The sequence below is a fragment of the Hoplias malabaricus genome, chromosome 9, assembly GCF_029633855.1.
Source record: "Hoplias malabaricus isolate fHopMal1 chromosome 9, fHopMal1.hap1, whole genome shotgun sequence".
In the NCBI taxonomy this organism is placed as follows: Eukaryota; Metazoa; Chordata; class Actinopteri; order Characiformes; family Erythrinidae; genus Hoplias; species Hoplias malabaricus.
In genome coordinates this window covers 2537245-2558758 of record NC_089808.1, presented here as the reverse complement: position 1 = coordinate 2558758, position 21514 = coordinate 2537245, and the positions used below count along the sequence as shown (strand labels likewise).

Here is a 21514-nt window from a genome sequence, read left to right as displayed (position 1 = left end):
AATACAGTAAATGGCTGGGAACTCTGCTGCCAGTATTTTACTGTAGATTTTTTACAGTGTGTATATATATATATATATATATATATATATATATATATGTGTGATTTTGGGAATCCTACCAGTTTTTAATATGTATAAGTCTGTCATTGCTTGGGATGTAAATAAAGTAACTCTGAGTAATATGTTGTGAAACGCTCTGTTCAAGAGAACCTTACTGAGTCAGAATTATACACAGTGCAGGTGATAGAGATCAGATTTAATGCCTTTAAACATTCCATGGCAGAAAGTTATTACACAAAATGATAGGAACACATGCCCTGAAGTTTGAAACACTGATTTATGATTGTTTTTAGATAAGGTTTTGGCCTAAACTGAAAATTTTAGAATCCATTCACAGCATTCATTCATTCATTTATTGTCTGTAACTGCTTTATTTGAGTTCACACCATGGAGCTGTGTGAAAGTGGCAATAGCTGTTGCGCCACCGTACTGCCCACATTCAGAGCAGAAATATGCAAGTTCCTTTTCTGCAAATGTTAAGAATGTTGTTGTCAGATGTAATAAAAAACAAGAATGTGGGGTCTGTTTGTTCTTTTGAAGATTTATTTAACTAACAATAACACAAAGAAATGTTTCCAATGCTTTCATTGAATAGCTTGATTATATTTTTTATAATTTAACACCTGCAACACACTTCAAACAATTTGGGACAGAGGTATTTTTCTATTCTCTTATATCACGTTTTATTTTAATATTTTTTTTTTTATCATTTGGGAACTGAGGATACTAATTGTTGAAGTTTTGCAATGGGAATAATTTGTCATAGGAGACCCATGCCTTTGTCACTGATATCACAATATAAGACCTTAATGATTATTTCTTACACATGCAAGTCACCCATGCCATAGCCACTGACAACCCCTTGAATCATGACAGATGTTGGCTTTTGTACCTTTCACTTACAAAAGTCTGGATTTTTATTTTTATCTTTGCCACGGTGAATCTGATGTAAAATTTTGTGCGGCAAGACACAACCCATTTTTGCTTGCAAATGTCCCTTTGTTGAAGGGCCCTTTCTACATTTTAAAGCCACGCTTGTACATTGTAAAATGGTGTCATTCAAAATTCTATAAACTTTAATTATATTTTTCTCTGTCCCTTTAGTTTATATTTGGAAAATACTATCAAGCTTGACATTGAAAACACTGGAAAACTCTGGAAATCTCACCTCACATCAGCCTTCAAAATGACTTGTTTTTATTTAAGAACACTTCTAGAGAACACTGTTTTCACTTCATCGAGAACATTCTGTAATACCCCTAGCAGGTTTATGAGAAAGGGTTTGGTAGGGAAGATACCAGGCTTATTAAAATTGCTCAATTAAAACCCACACAGAAGAAGCAGCAGCTGTTCTGAATTGTACACTTGGCAGCTACATTCTGACAGTTTAATGTTGTAATATTTCAGTGGTGATGCTTGAGAAAGAAAAACACCTCGAGTCATTCACTCCGGTAAAGTTGGTTTCAATTATTTTTAAATAATTCTGTTTATTGGACATATATTTTGTGTATTGCCATATATTGGAAAGTTTTATTCATTTATTTTACTGTTAAATAGCCCCCCCACTAATATAGCTCTATCAATATTAGTGGCTCATAAGCCCTAATTTTCACATAATAAATCAAAAGGTGTTTTTTTCCCCTCGCTATTCGTCACCTTTGTTTTTACTGTGACGTGTAGTTTGTAGACGGTCCCTTAGCTCTCGCGGAGATGGCTGCAGCCTATAAAAACCAATATATTTCGTGGTTTTCAAAAGGCAAACATTTCGGGCACAAACAGAGCTGTAGCTGCTTGTCTTGGGTCCCAAAAACAATCGTTTGTAATTTTAAAACCCATGTGCACGCGCCGTTCGAGAGCTTTTGAAGAAAGAAATGTGAATATGAGAATAGGACCAGTCAGATCTAGACAGCAGCAGGTTCCAATCATTCGAACAAGGGGAGGATGTTTTTTTGAGGGGCGTGACGTCACGGTGATCGTCCGGTATCGTAGTGACGCACGAGCTCGCGGCACATTCTCCGCTACCAACTGTACGATCTCATCGCGGAGCGCGGCTTAGGGGTTTGACCGGAAGAGTGCACTCTGTAGAGAAGCGAACAGGTTGGCTGATGTGTACTTGCCCTCTCTGACGTGACTAGGTGAGTTCTTCAAGTCCTTCAGCAGTGAAATCACCTGGACAGGGTTTTCCTCTCAGACCTCAGCCTCAGGTGTTTTGGGTCGGACCATGGCTAACTCTGGAGTTCAGCTGCTGGGCTTCTCTCTGTCTCTGATTGGTATTCTGGGGCTCATTGTGGGCACTGTACTGCCTCAGTGGAAGATGTCCGCCTACGTGGGGGACAGCATCATTACCGCCGTGGCCACCTACCAGGGACTGTGGATGTCCTGTGCGTTTCAGAGCACCGGACAGCTCCAGTGCAAGATCTACGACTCCATTCTGCAGCTGGACAGTAAGTAGCCAATGACAGTGTTGGTTTGAAAGGGGAAAGTTATGTGAAGTTGCCTGGTAAACTCTCGCAGCCCTCATCATAGTCAAATATAACTGCTTAAAATTTCAGTCAAACCTGTGCAAAATGAAGGCCCATTTGATTTACCTGTTTATTGCTCTGGTTTTTAGAAAGTATTAACTGCTGAACCTCAGCAGTATATTATGGTTGTTGAGGAAAGGGGAGCAACAACAAAAGTGGACACGTATAGAGAGGTTATCTGCTTGAGCTGTAGTAGTGCTGATGCATTCATAGCAATAAAGTTTTGTGTGATTTCCTCCAGTGCTGAGCTTGAGGCGCTCTATCTGCACAGGGCTTTGTGCCTCCATACAGGGAGCTTATTGTTTCTGGATTAGTGGGTCTGTAAGCATGGCTGTGTGCAAATGTGCATTATCACCAGTGTCATGTTTATCTAGTGAACTCTAATGAAAATTGTTTCTGTTAAACTAAGGCAGATATGTTTTGCATCCCAATGGGGGAAGGTCAAATTTGAAGTAAATATTTCAAAGAAACCTCATGGAAAAAGAGACATAGGGTAAAAGTGTTAAAAACACAGCTTTCTATGGAGCTCCTAAAGTGACATAGTGGGTTTATTTAGCAAGTCCTGACCACTAGATAATATTTTGAGGCCACAAAATAATAAATTGAGGCCACAAAATAATATTTTGAAGCTTGGACCAAGGGACCTGCATTTGCAACGCACATAAGTTTGATCGGCACAGCAGCTGAACAACCACACAACTAACCTTTCAGATTAAGTCTAACACCGGACTGTAGTTGGTTAACGTTAATGCACACTGTCTTGAGGTTCATGGATGACATGGAAAAGCAGTGTGAATTAGAGAACGTTCTCCAGGAGAGATGTATGGAGGAGAATCAAATAGGAAAAATGGTTGAAGATCATGTAGATTTGTAGATTTGAAGTTTTGTCAAGGTGCACAGTCATTTCATGGCCTCAATTTACTATCTTGTGGCCTCCATATATTATTTTGTGACCTCAATATATTATTTGTGGCCTCAAAATACTATCTTGTGGCCTCAATATATTATTTGTGGCCTCAAAATATTTTTGTGTGGCCTCAATATACTATCTTGTGGCCTTAATACATTATTTTGTGGCCTCAAAATACTATCTTGTGGCCTCAATATATTATTTGTGGCCTCAAAATACTATCTTGTGGCCTCCATATATTATTTTGTGGCCTCAATATATTATTTGTGGCCTTAATATATTATTTTGTGGCCTCCATATATTATTTTGTGGCCTCAATATATTATTTGTGGCCTAAAAATACTATTTCGTGGCCTCAAAATATTATCTTGTGACCTGAATATATTATTTGTGGCCTCAAAATTCTATTTTGTGGCCTCAATATATAATTTGTGGCCTAAAAATACTATCTTGTGGCCTTAATATATTATTTTGTGGCGTCAAAATACTATCCTGTGGCATTAATATATTATTTTGTAGCCTCAAAATACTATATAGTGGCCACGAATTGCTAAATAAACCCACCATGTCACTTTAGGGGCTCCTTAGCTTTCAAAATCCAAGTGTGGTAGTATAATATTCTAACAACGCTGTTAGAAACATTCTCAGTGATAGTCCAAACATACAGTTACATACAGTTTTTTTTTCTGTGTAAGTTTGCTGCAGTAATAAACTTTAGTCTTCTTGAAAGTCTTTGCACTAGATGTGGGAAAACATCACTGATGACCTGATTGCATTCAACCACATGAATATTAGATAAGGTACTGGTGTTGGATGATTAGCTCTGGATCACAAACCACCACAAAAGGTACAGGATTGAGTTGCACCCTTCAGATTCACAGCCAAACCTGGGAATTTTATACCCCTCTAGTAGAGTCTTAGTACTGGGCTTAGTGTACCTTTAGGATTATAGAGATTATACACTATGAATGTGCACAACTGAATGCCTGTGGTGCACCTTTAAGTGGTGGTAATCACTCATTATATGTGTGTAAAAATATAATAATAATAAAGTATAATGACATATACTATATTCATATATAGTGTACTTTTAGGTGGGGAGACCATGTACGATTAATATGTCTGTGTTTGAGCTTGTAGTCTTTTGTCTAAGGGTCGATTAAAACTGTTAATGTTAATCTGTAGTGAATTAAAATGTGGAACTAGCAATAACAACTCTCCCCAAACATTTCACACACACTTATCCCAGGAGTGCACCTCTGCTGTGCTCACTGAAGGCTTGATATATGGGTTCTGACCATTAGCCAGCAGGGGCCGGGCTTACAATATGCCTCCGGAGTAGCGGACATGTAGCCATGGAAACAGCAGCCCACAGTTGTTGTTTTTTTTTTTTTCATAAGAATGCAACTTCCCCACAATCCCTCACTTCTGAAAGTGTAGTGGTGTGTACTGTTTGTTGTTCACATCTATAGAATGATACACACCCCCACTCCCCTCCCTTCCATTCCTTGTCTAGCCGTATGTGCTGATGGAGAGTTTACGGCTCTGGGAAAGCTGGGAAAACCTCCACATCAAACTGGTTCTCACTGCACCTGACAATAGGTTGAGTTAAAACAGAGGGAAGAGAGATGAAGGAGGTAGAGAAAGGAAGAACCAGGAGGAGACTGAAAAGAGAAAAGGGAAAACAAAGGGACAAAGAAAGGAGATCATTGGAAACAACAAGAGACAGGAGAGGTATGAAGACATGGGGGTGGAATGGAGGAGAGAGAAAGAATGAGTGAAGAAGAGGGAGAAGGGGGTAGAGTAGAGGGAGAGGGTAAAAGGAGGATGATGGAAAGGGAGAATGTGAGGTGGGAAGGAGGAGGCGGAGCGAGGGCCTGCACTGGATTCCAAACTGAAGTAGTTTCAGTGCCTGGTGAGAGAGCTGTTATTGTGTCTTAATGAATGATGCTGGAGAAACCGTTCTTTCACCTCGTTACTCCCCTCCCCGTCTCCTCTTGTTTTTTAGTGTGAATATACAGAGATATACTGGTACAGACTGGTTCTTGTTGGATGAATCTCTCTCTCTCTCTCTCTCTCTTCCTTTTTTTCCTTCTGCTGGGATGGTGATTATTATCACAAGCTGGAACCTATCACTGCAGTTCTCAACAGAAAGAATAGCCCATTGGGATTAATAGTTTCTTGAAAATGCTATGCATTATGCGTAAATAAATTCCGATTATTTTTTACATTCTAAAACAGATGTGTAATATTTGCTGAAGTTTAAGCCGACGTTATACCATTAAAACTGATAATTCTGCTTCTTAGGTTTGATTGGCTGAGCTACATCTCTCCTCACACATCAACTACATTAGAATTATTTTATTTATTATTTATTTGATCTATTATTGTGCCATGTAACTAATAACGTCTCATCGTTGTGGCTTAAAAACACCTCGTTAACAAAACACTAGAAAGAAGTCTTGTTAATGGTGATTGGACTAATTAAACATTATGTTTGCATTTTATAAATCCACCAAAGTCATGTGACTAAGACAAGTCTGTGGCAGAAATTGCCCATTTGGTGGCTTTGGAAAAGTGTGTGTGCACATTTATGCTTTATGTAGTTCACAAAAAGAGGCAGCAGCACCCCACTTTGACTTGAGAGTAGAGTTGAACTTTCCGACATCCATAAAGAGAGGGTTTCTGTGCACAGTGGGAACTCACTATGGCTGACTTGGTGCTCCTTCAGTCCACTGTGTTTACCTGTAACACAGCGTAACACATGACTTTGAAGTTATATTTTACCCCAATTTTCTTCATTAAATGTCTGTGTCAAGCCTTAATCAAAATAACACAAGGATCAAACAACACAGCACTTTCCTTACCCTTTCTAAACAGCCCTCTTCAGATAGAACAGGGGTCGGCAACCCCGCGGCTTTGATCCCTCTGATGCGGCTCAGTTTTTTTGAAAATAATTAATGAGTATTTAATTAAAATGTATTTTATTTTCGTTCGTTCATTTTCAAAATGTAATTCTATGAAGATTATTGCGATCTTGTAACATCTAAAATATTTTATTATTTAAAATACTTTGTCGCTCCTAATACACGTCACGACTTCCAGTGTGCGACACCCGCCAGTGTGCGGTTTCTGGAACTTTTTGACCGCTGACTGCACGGCGCCAGTAAAATAATGACGGCACGCAGAGAGAGGACAGCGTTGTTTGCTGCCAGTGGATAATTTAAGTTTGGCGTTTTTTTTTCCGTTATTACAAGGACTCAAATAGACATTGAGTATTTTACTTAACCGTCAACACAACATCTTTTTTTCGGAGTTAAAAATGTTTTGTTGAATGCAGAAATGTTATTTCATTTTCTCTGCAGTCGTTCATTAATTTCATAAATGTAACACAGTGTAGTTTGTTTATAAATAGCACAAAGGCAAAAAAAACCCTGTTATTTCAGTGTTATTTCATTTAAAATTTCAAAAGGGTTTTGTGGCTCCCAGTGTTTTCTTTACTGTGTGAAACGGGTCCAAACGGCTCTTTGAGTGGTAATAGTTGCCGACCCCTGAGTTAGACCAACGCATCTGTGTTGAGAATGAGCCTCTACTTACAAGCACTAGGCCTGCAGCAGTGACGCACAAGGAGCAGAAAAGCTGGCTGTTAGTCACTTTTGCTTTGTTCTCTTTTCTTCTCGGTTTTAATTGTTACTAGATTTAATCAGAACTCTTATTTCTCTGTGTTTGTTTTCTTTGCACTCTCATATAAACACAAATCCAGCTTTGTAACTGGAAAGGAGGTAAGGAGGTGGTACAAAACTGAAGTGCCTGCATTATATAAACATCAATAAACATCATTTAAAAACACTGTGATGTAGGAGACTCCAAAGTGTCCAGAGGTGTGAGTGTGTGTTGCCCTGTGAAGGACTGGCGCCCCCTCCAGGGTGTATTCCTGCATTGCGCCCAATGATTCCAGGTAGGCTCTGGACCCACCGCTACCCTGAACTGGATAAGGGTTACAGAAAATGAATGAATGAATGTGATGTAGTTTGCTCTAAATCTGAGCTTGTATGTGTTTGTTAGGTGCACTCCAGGCGACCCGTGCACTAATGATAGTGGGCATCATCGTGTCCATTGCTGGGCTGGGTGTGGCCTGTATGGGTATGAAGTGCACCACCTGTGGATCAGATGATAAAGTGAGGAAGGCCCGCACCGCTATGACCGGAGGTATCATACTGCTGGTGGGAGGTGAGTATTTGAAACAGAGTGTGATACATGTTGGATATTCCCTTTTTGCAAGGGTGAAGGGTGAAGGGTCACTTAACATCAAAGCCCATAAAGAGCTGGCGAAACAGAGATTACTGTGCTTTATAATGGACTTCCAACAAGTCCTGAAAGGGTGCGTAGGAAGGAGTTTCATTCTGCTGCCAGTGACTGCCCTCCCACTCAGCGCTGAAGTATGAAGAGTTCATCTGAAGGGCAATAATAGACGTTTTATTATAAACCTCATTATTCTCCGATAAAGCTTTGGTGTGTTTGTTTGCCAGATGTTTTTGCGAAATGTCTGCTTTCTGACCGCTGTGTTCTGGCCCCTCAGCCCTCAGCGCGATTGTTGCATGCTCTTGGTTTGCACACAACGTGATCCGTGCTTTCTACAACCCCTTCACTCCAGTAAACACCAAGTAAGTCAGTCCTTCAGTCGGTTCATGGGAGACTCTTGTGAGACTACAGTAACTATTATGGCTTAATGTCCATACACTACAGAGGTGGACAGATTAGAATGTAGCCCCAAGAACTGTCATTGCTACTTCAAAATGTCTTTCCCCTCTCCTGATAGGTTCGAGTTTGGAGCTGCCATTTTCATCGCATGGGGTGGATCTTTTCTGGATGTTCTTGGAGGTGCCATGTTGGCGGCTTCCTGCCCTCGGGGCAAGCAGGTGACCAAATATCCCAAAAACTCCACTCGAGCCCCCAGCAGTAACAAGGAGTATGTGTGAGTGCCCTCAGCTGGACAGACATAGGAAATGCACATGGTGAAAGATCCCCTGTAAAGGAAAACTGGACTGGGCCTGGTGGGTTGAACCGAAGTAGGTTTGTGGACAACGTTCAGAGAGAAAGAACTATGGAAACTATTTGGTATCGGGTGTTATGTGGTTATGTTTCAACATTTTAGCACTACAATGTTCTACACTTACTGAAATATGTGTTTACATTTTATAATTGGCCAAACCCAAGTATTATTAGATGACTGTGCTTTACTGGGAACAGACAAACACCGTCTCTAAGGGAGCTAGTGTAATCTACTAGCACCATAGGTTACAGTATATTCAAGTGCTGTGTAGGCCCAGGTGTTGCAATGAATTATTATCAATCCCCCTAGAGGGCGTTATAGGTAATGCCTTTACCTACATATAAGAGAAGGTTTCAGTAACACATAATTGCACATTGGGCCATGAATAAGTAAACCAGTGTTCTCCATTTTCACAAATATGAATGGTGTGCATTCATCCCAAACCAGACTGTCCAATAGATGACAGAATAGGGGACATTCCTACAAGACAGTCTTGGCTGTTGACTGTGGATTTTATACTGCCATTTTCTACATTTACAAATATATTAAGAGTCTTGAAAGACCTTTAGATAATTGCATGGTGTAATTATACTCACTGAGGCGAGTTGTTTTGGTAACAGCCCCACAATTTGCAGGCTTTCACGATAGATATTATTACAGGCTGATAGATATATAATCAAGTGTTGCCATTGACGTTTAGTAAACGTCAATGGCAACAGGCAACACCTGTTTTTAGTGAGAAACATGCAATAGATTGTTTCATCGCCCTGTGTTATTTTTTAGTTTACTTTTCCTTTTCATTCTTTGTTTATTCGTTGCTAGACTCATACTTTATCATGAAATGATATCTCCCAAATGCACAATAAAAGGGTTATTTCTTCATAACATTCTCAGTGTGGTACTGTCAAGAACGGTTGTAATTTATTTATCAATATTATGTATTAGGCATTATTTTATATATATATATATCCTTTTTAAAATGGTCTGATTTGTGTACGTTCATGTTCAGTCGGTCTAACTGTACCATGGTCAGCTAATGTACTTTTGTGTTGGTTGTATTTTTAATTACAAAAAAAAAAATTAGTGTTCTCCCTGTGTCTGCGTGGGTTTCCTCCGGGTGACTGTGAGGAGTGTGGCGTGTTCTCCCTGTGTCTGTGTGGGTTCCCTCCAGGTGACTGTCTGTGAGGAGTGTGGTGTGTTCTCCCTGTGTCTGCTTGTGTTTCCTCCGGGTGACTGTCTATGAGGAGTGTGGTGTGTTCTCCCTGTGTCTGCATGGGTTTCCTCCGGGTGACTGTCTGTGAGGAGTGTGGTGTGTTCTCCCTGTGTCTGCGTGGGTTTCCTCCGGGTGACTGTCTGTGAGGAGTGTGGTGTGTTCTCCCTGTGTCTGCGTGGGTTTCCTCCGGGTGACTGTCTGTGAGGAGTGTGGTGTGTTCTTCCTGTGTCTGCATGGGTTTCCTCCGGGTGACTGTCTGTGAGGAGTGTGGTGTGTTCTCCCTGTGTCTGCATGGGTTTCCTCCGGGTGCACCTGTTTCCTCCCACAGTCCAAAAACACACGTTGGTAGGTGGATTGGAGACCCAAAAGTGTCCGTAGGTGTGAGTATGTGTTGCCCTGTAAAGCCCCCTCCAGGGTGTATTCCCGCCTTGCGCCCAATGGTTCCAGGTAGGCTCTGGACCCACCGTGACCCAGAACTGGATAAGGGTTACAGATAATGAAAAAAATATTACCACAGAAATTTACCCTTAAATATCAGTATATTTGGGTAATCATCATCTACCAAACCCATTTACTGCCGTCATGTTTCCTCTGATGCTTACACACCATTATCAAAGTCTTCATAAACGCTATTATTAGCTGCTGACATATCGTAAGACTACAGTTGTTATTCATTGAAAGTATGAAATCCACCTTCATGTGGGTGAGCTGGCAACAAATCCATGGAATACTAAAATATCACATGGCAGCAGAAGAATGTTTTCTCCAGTTATGGTGAGAGAATGCAACTGAGACACTTAAATAACATGTTTAACTCTGTCATTAAAGTAATAATCTAGACCTCTGCATATGATGATAGTCATGCATACTTTATTTTCAAAACTGCAATTACAAATACAAAACAAAAATCAAATAGCAATTCCCATGCATGTCAATTATAGCCCACCAGCTTCTGCAAAGTATTTCAAGAACAGTGCTGTTCAATTTCCTCATTAAATACTACCCATTATTTAAATAAGAATCAGGATTTGAGACCGTGCTAAATTCATTTGAATCAACAGTGAACAATATCTATAAATCATGACCATTTAAAACAGTCCCTGTTCAGAGTGCATAAAAACACAAGCCAAAGGACCTCAGTTTCCAAGGTAACCATAGGTCTTAAGCTAATGCCGCGTTAAACGTTAACATACTTGCACAGAACACATCTTTTGTGAGAGAAGAGCAACTCTACCAAACAAAGTCTGGTCTTTCCCCCTTTGTAAAGTGCATATATATATTTTTTTTTCAGTTTTTTTTTTAGAAATATAGCCCTGTAGCTTTGAAGATCACTTTCAATCTCAGTATCAAAAAGCAGTGTCAAACAGAGAGGTAACTACAGAGATCCAAGATTTAAGTTACAGCTGATGCACAACCGATGATATCAAAGTGGCAACCACCGACCGTCTTCATATTTAAAGATGCAGCAATGTGAAAAGTGAGATCTAAAAGAGGTGTGTGTGGGTCCATCCACACTGACACTGAGTGGCTTTTCAAATCATTCATGCCCTGTACAATTGATGGACGAGTTTAAAATGATTCCTAACTCATTTGATTAACTCTGTTGGCCTCTTCACAGCTTTGGCACAGTTCGTCATGCTTTAGGCTAAAGGTGAGACACTGATAGATACAGGGAAGCTCCTGTTGTTATTCATGATGTCATCCAAGTCTTCGTCGTCAATGACCACTGTGTAATGACAGGGATAAAGGAGGTGTTACCTTCAGCTCGCTGCAGATTAGGATACAGTACAAAATTTGAGGTAAAACAAATATTAAATATGATATAATACCCTTTTTAATAAGACATGAAACTGAAGAAATAAAACATACCTCTCCTGGAGCGGCCAATCTGACCCAGTTTAGGGGCTCTCTGTATCCTCTGAGGTGGAGGATGAGTCGCCGGGCCGTTCCTCCGTGCCTCTATGCCAGTCGGCCTCAGGTCACACTCTGCTGGGGGCAGGAGGTCAGGCATCCCCGCTGTGCCGTACATCTCAGCTATCTGTGTCTCCTTCTGCACTTCACACTTTGTCTTCATATATCCTCTGCCTCTTTCTCCTGTTGAGTTGTATGGGTTAGCCTGTGTGGTAAGGAGGAGGAGGGGGGGGGGGGATAAGCATACATACATTACATATATATAGAGAGAAATCATGAAATCAACAAAAATGGAGATACTGGTCCAATTAGAAACATGTATCTCCATTTTTGTCGATTTATAGTTCACTCTATCATCTGAACACAGCAGCTGTGGCTCATATCGTGTGTAAATTTAATGATGAATGAACCATTAGATACGCTCCAAAATTACTTTGCATAAAATCTTTTCCCTGAAAGTTATAGTGTTATTTTATTGTGTGAAATGTATTAGAGTAGTGTAATATAGGCCTATAGTTTGCCATATTGAAGTGGCCTATTTGTTTTAAAACTCTAGAAATCATGAAAAACATGTTAAATGCTAAGTATTTCAGACATTGTAATGTTATTTAGCCACAGGCCACTCAGTATTACAGTTTCAAAATCAACAAACCTTAGAAAACTATATAATTGCTATACAGATTATGTAATGTCAGGTACACTAAATGAGTTTGAGTTTGTCCACGTACCAACGTATCGCGGCTCAGGAAACCGTAGTATCGCGATAAATATCGTGAATGGCGGGATAGTGATATTATGATTCGGTGTGTATCAGTTTGTTCAGTGGTTGGGAGCGGGGGACCTCAGGCTCTCAGTGACAGCGACTAAAGAGGGTTAAAGGAACATAGAAAGTGGAATTAGCAGTAAGCTAACGTTATCTAACGCCTGCACCTGCTTCACTGAACAGCTAGCCGACCGTCTTTACCGCACGACAGACGTGGAACATAAGGTTAAAACACAAAATGTCAACTACACCCTCCACTGTCTCGGTTCCGTGTTTACACCGTGTCGACTCCGCGGCAGTTTCCCTTCCACCTTAAATGGTGCCGCGGTTACATTTGACCGTTTAAGGTGGTAAAGCCATGCCAGTAAACGCTATTGATTCCTCATGCGCCTGAAAGTAACTTAGCTACCAGCCGCACTATTTAAGGTGGAACGAAAAACACGAAACAGACGACTTCACCCTCGTCGAGCTGTCAACACAAGCGTCTCACACAGGTTGAGTTTACCGCATTAAAACACTAAAAAACCCACTCACCTCCAGCACAATGAGACTTAAAGAAGCGGAAATGGACCTTACCCCGGTTCTGAGATCGTCCTGAAGACGAGAGCGAAGTTCACAAGCCTCTGAAACGACGACACTGCTACCGCGAGGAACGTAGAAAAACTGCTGAGCGTTATGTTTTAAAACCCGCCTGTATTAATCCAAGCCCCGCCTCTTTCCTCATACGATTGGTGGAGAACTTGTGAGTAGCCTATCCTGCCGCAGGTGGCGGGAGTGTACCAACCAATCAGAAGCGGAGAAGCTGGGAATCACTCTGAAAACGGGTGGGAAAGAAAATGTCGTGACACAGCGTGCTGTGTCGTAAGCGTTGTTTGGGGATTTCCTCGCTCCGTCTCCGACTGCGTCACTGTGAAGGAGGGCGTTTGTGTGGGACACAAACGGGTGAGTATCGCTAGTGGTAAGTGGACAATGGCTGATATTAGTCTCACACCCACGGCAAGGGTGCAGGACACGTTACACAAGTCACTGCCCACACACGTGTAGGCAGATTTCTGCACACTTTAGACGCACACAGTGAGGTGTTTGAGCGTCCTGAAAGAAAATTATTGTCTATATATGTTCTTCATATCTTTCAACGCAAACTAATTGAGGAACAAGTCCTAGCCTTGCCCCAAAACTGATCCTTACACTTCAAGGAGTATAACGTTTTGTCTGAAGTTATATAGTAACTCCCAGGTTACATACTATTTACGTCATTAAATAGTATATTATATGTCTAATATAAAAATAATACAATTTCAGTGTCCACATTTTGTGGTGCACTCTGTGGCAATTACCCTGTTAAATAAATAAATAAATTAAAATAAAATATAATTTTTAAAACAGATCTGAGCTAGTGTCGCAGTCTCACAGCTCTGTGGTCCTGGGGTTGTGGGTTCACCTGCGTCAAGTGACTGTGTCTGTGAGGAGTGTGGTGTGTTCTCTCTGTGTCTGCGTGGGTTTCCTCCGGTTGACTGTCTGTGAGGAGTGTGGTGTGTTCTCCCTGTGTCTATGTGGGTTTCCTCCGGGTGACTGTCTGTGAGGAGTGTGGTGTGTTCTCTCTGTGTCTGCGTGGGTTTCCTCTGGGTGACTGTCTGTGAGGAGTGTGGTGTGTTCTCTCTGTGTCTGTGTGGGTTTCCTTCCGGTCTTCAGTTTGGACTTCAGAGTCCAAAACATACAATGTTAGGTGGATTAGCCACGTAACATATCCAATAGGTGTGTGGTAAATTGTGTTGGACAGGCACCCAGTCCATTGTGTGTCCTTGCTTTGCGCCCAGTGATTACAGGTTGGCTCCAGACCCCACTGTCACCCTGAACTAAAAAAGTGGTTACATATAATAAATGAAGGAGCCATAACCCCATCTTGTCTCAACTTTTACTTCCAGAATGGTGATCTGCACATTCTGCACATGAATGTTAAACAAATAGTTCTAATGTTTATTTATTAGAAGCATTTTTTATGTTATTTTTGTATTTTATCCTACAACATGCAAAAATATGAGTAGAAAGTGGGCCCTTTACATCTAAAAAACAGAAAGACCGATTTAATTATAACTCCCCTTAACTTGTGTTAGGATATGATTAACTGCTAATTCCTGCTCAATGTATATGTATATATGTAAATACATTATTTATTTATAATTGCAGGACATTCGTTAACATGGAACAGGTCGAACTTGAAAAAATACCCTCACCAACATATATGCTTTGCCTTGCAAATTTGGGATGTTCCCATGCAACTGTTTTGCATGGCCTTGTGGAAACATTCTACCCTTGCAAAGTTAAGCACAACTGCGAGCCATGTCAGCTTTAATCATCTCAGGTTTCAAACAGTAGCATGGAATGAGTAGAAACTTATGAACAGTTTGAATTACGGTCAGTCTTCCAGGAAGAATAAAAATTAGAACAAAGAGGAGAACAGATCTCAGTGCTGTGTCATTGAAGCATCATCCGTTTGTGAATTTTACTCTAAAGTCTAAGAGAAAGAAAAGCTTGATATAAATACATCATTAAGAAGACTAATGAGGAAAGTGATAGGTCTGCTTCTACACTGGTAGACTGCTACCAGTGTAAAACAGATAAGTATGAGTAAATAAAAATTACAATGAATTTAGATTAAATGGGAAGGAAGGAAAGAACGGAAGAAACCCACGCGAACACAGGGAGAACACACCACACTCCTCACAGACAGTCACCCGGAGGAAACCCACGCAGACACAGGGAGAACACACCACACTCCTCACAGCCAGTCACCCGGAGGAAACCCACGCAGACACAGGGAGAACACACCACACTCCTCACAGACAGTCACCCGGAGGAAACCCACGCAGACACAGGGAGAACACACCACACTCCTCACAGACAGTCACCCGGAAGAAACCCACGCAGACACAGGGTGAACACACCACACTCCTCACAGACAGTCACCCGGAGGAAACCCACGCGGACACAGGGAGAACACACCAAACTCCTCACAGAGGGTCACCCGGAGGAAACTCATACAGACACAGGACGAACACCCGGAGCGGGAATCGACCCCACAACCTTCGGGCCCCTGGAGCTGTGTGACTGCGACACCTACCTGTTGCTCCACCATGCCGCCCGTGCTATATATCTAAAACATATTAATATTATAATTATAATGCTGGATGGCGTGGACAAAGCACTCAAAAAGTTTTTTTGTATCAGTACCACAGAAGAACCACATTTTGTTCCTTAAAGAACCTGTCAGTGAATGTCTTTTTTCATTCTGCAGTGTCGTATTCAAGGATTCAAAAAAACTTTATTGTCATTCTCATCACATGTGGTACATGGTGTGGAACGAAATGGTGATCACAAGGACACAGTTTCACCCAAAGAGCTATAATACTAAATAAATAAAATTTTTAAAAAAGAATAATATAATTATTTTTATATAAAAGAAAGAAATATCGGTATGTACAATATAAATATAAATATAAATGAATGAATAGCTGTAACAAAGTGTCCTAAGTGTAGATAAAGTGTCGAGTGAGTAAAGTGTCCTCGAATACTGCCATTGCAGTGTGTTTGTGTCATGCTGGAGGTGGAGTTTATGAGTCTTACAGCTTCTGGAATGAAGCTGTTTCTCAGTCTGTTTGTTCTACACTTAATGCTCCGCAGCTTCCTGCCTGAGAGGAGTGGGACAAAAAGTGTGCTGGGTCGGTGGGGTCCTTCATGATGCAGGTGGCCCTCTTCCTGCATCTGGAGGTGTAAATGTCTGTGGTGGTGGGAAGGCTGACTCCGACAGACCTCTGTGCTGCCTTCACCACACTCTGCGGATCTTTCCTGTCTGCAGCAGAGCAGCTTCCATGCCCCACGTTGAGCACAGGATGCTCTCCACCACACATCTGTAGAAGGAGGTGAGGACTGAGCTCCTGAGTCCAGCTCGTCTCAGCCGCCTGAGGAAGTAGAGTCGTTGATGTCACAGTTTGTGATGCACCCAACCACTGATGTGTCATCCGCAACCTTCACAATATGAAAGCCTGGATGGACAGGTGAGCAGTCATATGTGAGCAGTGTGAACAGGACAGGCCTCAACACACAGCCCTGAGGGAAGCCAGTGCTGAGGATTGTGGTGGAGGAGGAGAGGTTGTGGATCCTCACAGACTGAGGCCTGTTGGTCAGGAAGTCCAGTACTCAGTCGCAGAGCGAAAAGCTCAGGCCGAGTGAGAAGAGTTTATTTGCCAGGGTCTGGGGTACCATGGTGTTAAAAGCAGATGTGAAATCCACAAAGAGGGTACGGTCCAGTCTGAATAGCATACCTCTCAACAAGCACTTAATGACTGTTGGTAATTGAAAGGTCTTGTAAGAGAAGGTTAGCAACCGGCAAATTGAGAGCAGGATTGTGAGGTCCGGCAAAAATATCCAGACCAAAGTCTGTCGAAACCCATGTCTTACAAATATGGGAGATAGGGAGAACGTTTAATTTATTTACCAGTGAAAAGATACTTTTGCAACAACTGCAAATAAAAGTCAAAAGCTTTTCAGGAAATCACATTTTTAAAAATGTTGAATTGTTCTATGAGCCAGTCATGCCCAGTCATGACAAAGCCAGACTGTTGCACCATCCCTTGGTATCTGATGAGGTCCGTGATACACTATCTTTTCGAGATTATGAACTTCCAGGAAAAAATAGACACACAGCATCAGATATCCTCCACCGTACTTGTGTGGGCTTTTTAGACCAAACTTACCTGTGGTGTTCTTTCACAAAAGCTTTATTTTTGTCTCATTCAACTAGAACGAGGTTCAAATCCAAGTCCAAGTGCTTATATAAGCGAAAAAACAACATTCAGGTTACAACTGCTGTCACAGTGATCTTTACCTTAAACATTTTGTCATGACCCCCCCCCCCTCTTTAAAAAACGGCCAAGTCTGGCAACCTCCTCTTTCCCAACACGCTGATGTGGTTTGGCTAACCTCTCTCAATATCCATAACCCACACCTTGGAACAGAAAGCAAACCTTTTAAAGGAAGTCTAGGTAGTATTTTTCCCATAAATATACAGTTTCGGAATTATTGCAATTATCCACTGACCCCTCATCCCCATCCCTTGATTTCAGTAGAGTAATGTAATAGTGAATTATACTCTGCAACTTACCTAGTGTTCTTTAAAATGTTATAAAAATAATAATAATAACTTACACAGCTCCAGGGACCTGGAGGTTGTGGGTTTGAGTCCCGCTCCGGGTGACTGTCTGTGAGGAGTGTGGTGTGTTCTCCCAGTGTCTGCGTGGGTTTCCTCCGAGTGACTGTCTGTGAGGAGTGTGGTGTGTTCTCCCTGTGTCTGCATGGGTTTCCTCCGGGTGACTGTCTGTGAGGAGTGTGTTGTGTTCTCCCTGTGTCTGCGTGGGTGTCCTCCGGGTGACTGTCTGTGAGGAGTGTGGTGTGTTCTCCTTGTGTCTGCGTGGGTTTCCTCCGGGTGACTGTCTGTGAGGAGTGTGGTGTGTTCTCCCTGTGTCTGCGTGGGTTTCCTCCGGGTGACTGTCTGTGAGGAGTGTGGTGTGTTCTCCCTGTGTCTGCGTGGGTTTCCTCCGGGTGACTGTCTGTGAGGAGTGTTCTCCCTGTGTCTGCATGGGTTTCCTCCGGGTGACTGTCTGTGAGGAGTTTGGTGTGTTTTCTCTGTGTCTGCGTGGGTTTCCTCCGGGTGACTGTCTGTGAGGAGTTTGGTGTGTTTTCTCTGTGTCTGCGTGGGTTTCCTCCAGGTGCTCCGGTTTCCTCCCACAGTCCAAAAACACGCTGGTAGGTGGATTGGCGACTCAAAAGTGTCCGTAGGTGTGAGTGTGTGTGTGTGTGTGTGTTGCCCTGTGAAGGACTGGCGCCCCCTCCAGGGTGTATTCCTGCCTTGAGCCACATGATTCCAGGTAGGCTCTGGACCCACCGCGACCCTGAAGTGGATAAGGGTTACAGATAATGAAATGAAAAAAACATATATAGCACCTTTCTCACATGCTTTTACAGGTTGCCTCATATGTCAAAAAAACAAAGGATAACTAAACAAATCAAAAACAGAATTTCATGAGTTTACAGAAGTTATCATGGCACAGAGATTGTCCACAAAGTGCATAAATCAGGGCATTTGTATTTTGGAAATAAATTGTATTTGTGTATGGCTTGTTTGGATTTGTTAGACAGGGAAAGTTAGATTTTGGTGTGTGATCAAATTGACAAACAACAAAGCATTTTATTTTCCTAGTTAACATGAAAGTATATAATTATGCACTTTACATTTTTGTCTTGTGTGCTGAGTTCTAAATGGTAAAACTATATTATAGTTCATAAGCTGTAAACAATGCTTTTGGGCCACATCTTAGGAATCTTATGAGGGAACCATGAAGGTCACATTTCAGGAGAAAGCAAAGAAAAAACTGCTTTCCTTTTCTTCCATAACCCTTTACACATCTGTGCAGGATGAACGCTCATGAATGTCTTGGTAACCCTAATCGTTTGGTGCATTGCCACAGATTGCAATCTAATCCTAAAGACATCAAATTCTTATTTTCCCTCTCTTCACTGATTATGTTTACTGCATTAACAAAGCCAATACCTCCATTCTCAGCCATCCGTTCAGGACACAGGTATGTGAAGACCTGTTCAGGCCTATTTTCCAGTTTATAACCCCAATAGGTATTTTCTTGTCTGGGTTCCAGATCAGGGATTAAGGAATGCAGGGTGATCATTATCATGTTATCAAGGAGGATAAAAGAAGGCAGAGACCTCTTCTCCTCTAAAAGACACACAGAAAGGCGAAGTGGCAGCTGTTGAACCAACACCAGAAAATGTCAACGTTTTCCTTGACGCTTTTTACCTTGATATTTATCACCATTTTGTGCAGCCACTCAGGTAATTAACACTATCTTTCTAAAGTTTCTATTTCTTTGCCTGTATAGTAACAATTGTTTAGTGCCATTGAACTTATATAGCATTTGTGGCACTTCGTAGTTCTTATTCAGAGTGATTTACGTTTCTATGAAGCTGGGTATCAAACCCTGTTCTGCAGTGTGGAGCACAGTGGTGTAATCGTAAACCTGCAAATGATAAACATACATCTCTGTTCATACTTTTCATTGTGTAACTGATTTTTACATTTTGTTTTCTATCCATTAGCATGCTCCCAAAGAAGGACAAAGACTTCATGCTTAAATTGCAAATGTAAATGTGAGTATTCTGTTTCTTTTTGTGATAAGACTGAAATGTATTCAGAAATGTACGCAGCGTTTTTCACGTAGACCTCTCGTACCGAAGACCCAGAGCGTTGGCCATGGTAATGAGACCATTGCACTCTCTTTCTCTTTGCCTTTTTTTTGTAGACCACAGTGTTCAAGGAAGAATGAAGAGACACAATGTGGATGATGTAGTGTGTCACTGCAAGAATAATCAGTGTAAATGTGAAGGGAACCTGGAGGATTGTGAGTAAACACATCTTTATACACATCTTTTAACCTGTTAAATGACACTGGGTCGGGGCGAATACTACCAGACCCCATGCCGGGTTTTTTTTAACGTCTTTTAAAATATAAAAATGTTTGCATTTATAGATTATTTTCAACAGCAAAAATATTAATCAAAATAGAGATGATGTCAAACATGGTAAATTTATTAAAAATTAAGTTAATAGTATGTAATCTACCATAGATTCTGATTCATCTGTGCATTGACATTTAATTAATACACTATTAGTCTCGTCTTAAATGCACATGATACACGTTTCATATATAAAAGGTTCAGAAAACCTCAATGTCTCTGTAATGATGATACTCTTAAGTATCCATTGGTCAATTTCACACAAAATGTAGACAGACAGTAATAATAAATGATATAAAAAAGAAGATAAACATACATTTGACTTATGGGTTTGTTTGTAGACCCCTGAATATTAATTTGGGCTTTTCTCACGACTTTGGAAGAGTGCACTACCCCGCCATGTAGAAGACTACGTAGGTCCATTATTATTGGTTAAATGCATCAAAATGGTGTTGTTGGGTAAACTTATTAAACCTTGTAAACATTATTTAACACATAGATTGCAGTACAAATCCATTTACAGTCAAAATAACATCACATTACTTGACATGAATCATAATTCTCTCTCTCTCTCTCTTTCTCTCTCTCTCTCTCTCTCTCCCTCTCTCTAGCCTGTAATCTCTATTTCAAGAGTGTGATGGAGTCAAACCGTGTGTTTTCTTCCTCCAAGAACGATGCTTTGTGTGTTTGCAAGATGAAAAAGAACAAAAGTGGGGGCTGTGTAAAAATCATGGAGCGCTGTAAAAAGTCTGATCCCTTCGCCAGTCTCTCCATCCCTCTTTAAACTGTCATCATTTCATTTCAGCTATTTCTTATTTTAATAGCTAATCTGTCTGCACTGTGATGTAAATTAAATGTAGCAATTAAATGTAAAAATATCTGATTTCACTGTATTTTACATAAAGTTTAATTTCATGAATTAAAAAATAAAAGTTAGTTATATTTTTATTTGTTGGTTTACAGTAAATTTGAGTTTATTTTTACTTTATTAGATTTGTGGTTTGTACATTTTTCAAGTTTTTGGATCGTTGTTTTCAATCTTTATTTTCAGTTTGCTTTTTATATTAATTTGTAAAGTTTAATTGTTTGTTTTTGTTAAATAAACTATTTACACTTTACCCATCTCGTCTTGTCTTTGTGTGTGCTATTATGAAAGTTATGCACTCTCAAAATCTTTGTTGCTTTGACTAGAATTACATATTCTCACAGTCCATGGGGCTCTCTGTGGGAAAGACAACAAACAGTGTTTCAGATACAACGCATTTCTGCTTCACTGCTCATTATCTGAGCATTGCATCAACCCAGTTCCTCAAGTTCCATGATGCTATCAGAGACTCATGTTTACATTTCAGATGAAGATGAAAAAAACCTACTGCTTCGCAGATATTTATGTAGACTATTCCGAATAATCTATTTTGAATAATCCATCAGAAAATGCACTGAAGTAGTCAGTAATTACGTAAATATATTCTAACATATTAATTGAATTACATATTTA

The 21514-nt window shown here is 40.8% G+C and overlaps 2 protein-coding genes and 1 long non-coding RNA gene across 5 annotated transcripts; 2 read left to right on the top strand and 1 right to left on the bottom strand.

Annotated features, from left to right (window-relative positions):
* Nucleotides 1-2088: 2088 nt before the first annotated feature.
* Nucleotides 2089-9554, top strand: cldn7a (claudin 7a). The gene is made up of 4 exons (XM_066681479.1): nucleotides 2089-2504; nucleotides 7558-7722; nucleotides 8072-8156; nucleotides 8312-9554. The coding sequence occupies exons 1-4, from the start codon at nucleotides 2282-2284 to the stop codon at nucleotides 8469-8471; spliced, it is 633 nt and encodes a 210-aa protein (XP_066537576.1). The 5' UTR covers nucleotides 2089-2281; the 3' UTR covers nucleotides 8472-9554.
* Nucleotides 9555-10621: 1067 nt separating this feature from the next.
* On the bottom strand, nucleotides 10622-13151 carry si:dkey-112a7.4 (uncharacterized). 2 transcript variants are annotated; one of them, XM_066682187.1, is made up of 4 exons: nucleotides 13009-13107; nucleotides 12398-12532; nucleotides 11628-11874; nucleotides 10622-11484 (listed from the first exon to the last, which is right to left on the bottom strand). In XM_066682187.1, exons 3-4 carry the CDS (start codon nucleotides 11830-11832, stop codon nucleotides 11399-11401), a joined length of 291 nt encoding a protein of 96 aa, XP_066538284.1. In that variant the 5' UTR covers nucleotides 11833-11874; nucleotides 12398-12532; nucleotides 13009-13107; the 3' UTR covers nucleotides 10622-11398. The 2 variants fall into 2 exon arrangements, with proteins under 2 accessions (XP_066538284.1, XP_066538283.1); XM_066682186.1 differs by lacking the exon at nucleotides 12398-12532 and having other exon boundaries at nucleotides 13009-13151.
* A 208-nt stretch (nucleotides 13152-13359) lies between these two features.
* LOC136707887 (uncharacterized) lies at nucleotides 13360-21091 on the top strand. Of its 2 annotated transcripts, XR_010804258.1 has the most exons (6): nucleotides 13360-13374; nucleotides 16114-16487; nucleotides 19143-19335; nucleotides 19600-19650; nucleotides 19803-19901; nucleotides 20628-21091. It is a non-coding gene; the product is annotated as an uncharacterized lncRNA (long non-coding RNA). The 2 variants fall into 2 exon arrangements; XR_010804259.1 differs by lacking the exon at nucleotides 16114-16487 and having other exon boundaries at nucleotides 20628-21086.
* Nucleotides 21092-21514: the final 423 nt, after the last annotated feature.

What these genes read in the sequence shown, in the direction of transcription:
- si:dkey-112a7.4 (XM_066682186.1), bottom strand. Translation starts at nt 11,832, where the DNA reads ATGAAGACAAAGTGTGAAGTGCAGAAGGAGACACAGATAGCTGAGATG. An exon ending in GATTGGCCGCTCCAGGAGAG is followed by an intron (nt 11,485 to 11,627) that starts GTATGTTTTATT and finishes GTCATTACACAG; the next exon opens with TGGTCATTGACGACGAAGAC.
- cldn7a (XM_066681479.1), top strand. Translation starts at nt 2,282, where the DNA reads ATGGCTAACTCTGGAGTTCAGCTGCTGGGCTTCTCTCTGTCTCTGATT. An exon ending in CTCCATTCTGCAGCTGGACA is followed by an intron (nt 2,505 to 7,557) that starts GTAAGTAGCCAA and finishes TGTGTTTGTTAG; the next exon opens with GTGCACTCCAGGCGACCCGT. An exon ending in TTCACTCCAGTAAACACCAA is followed by an intron (nt 8,157 to 8,311) that starts GTAAGTCAGTCC and finishes CTCTCCTGATAG; the next exon opens with GTTCGAGTTTGGAGCTGCCA.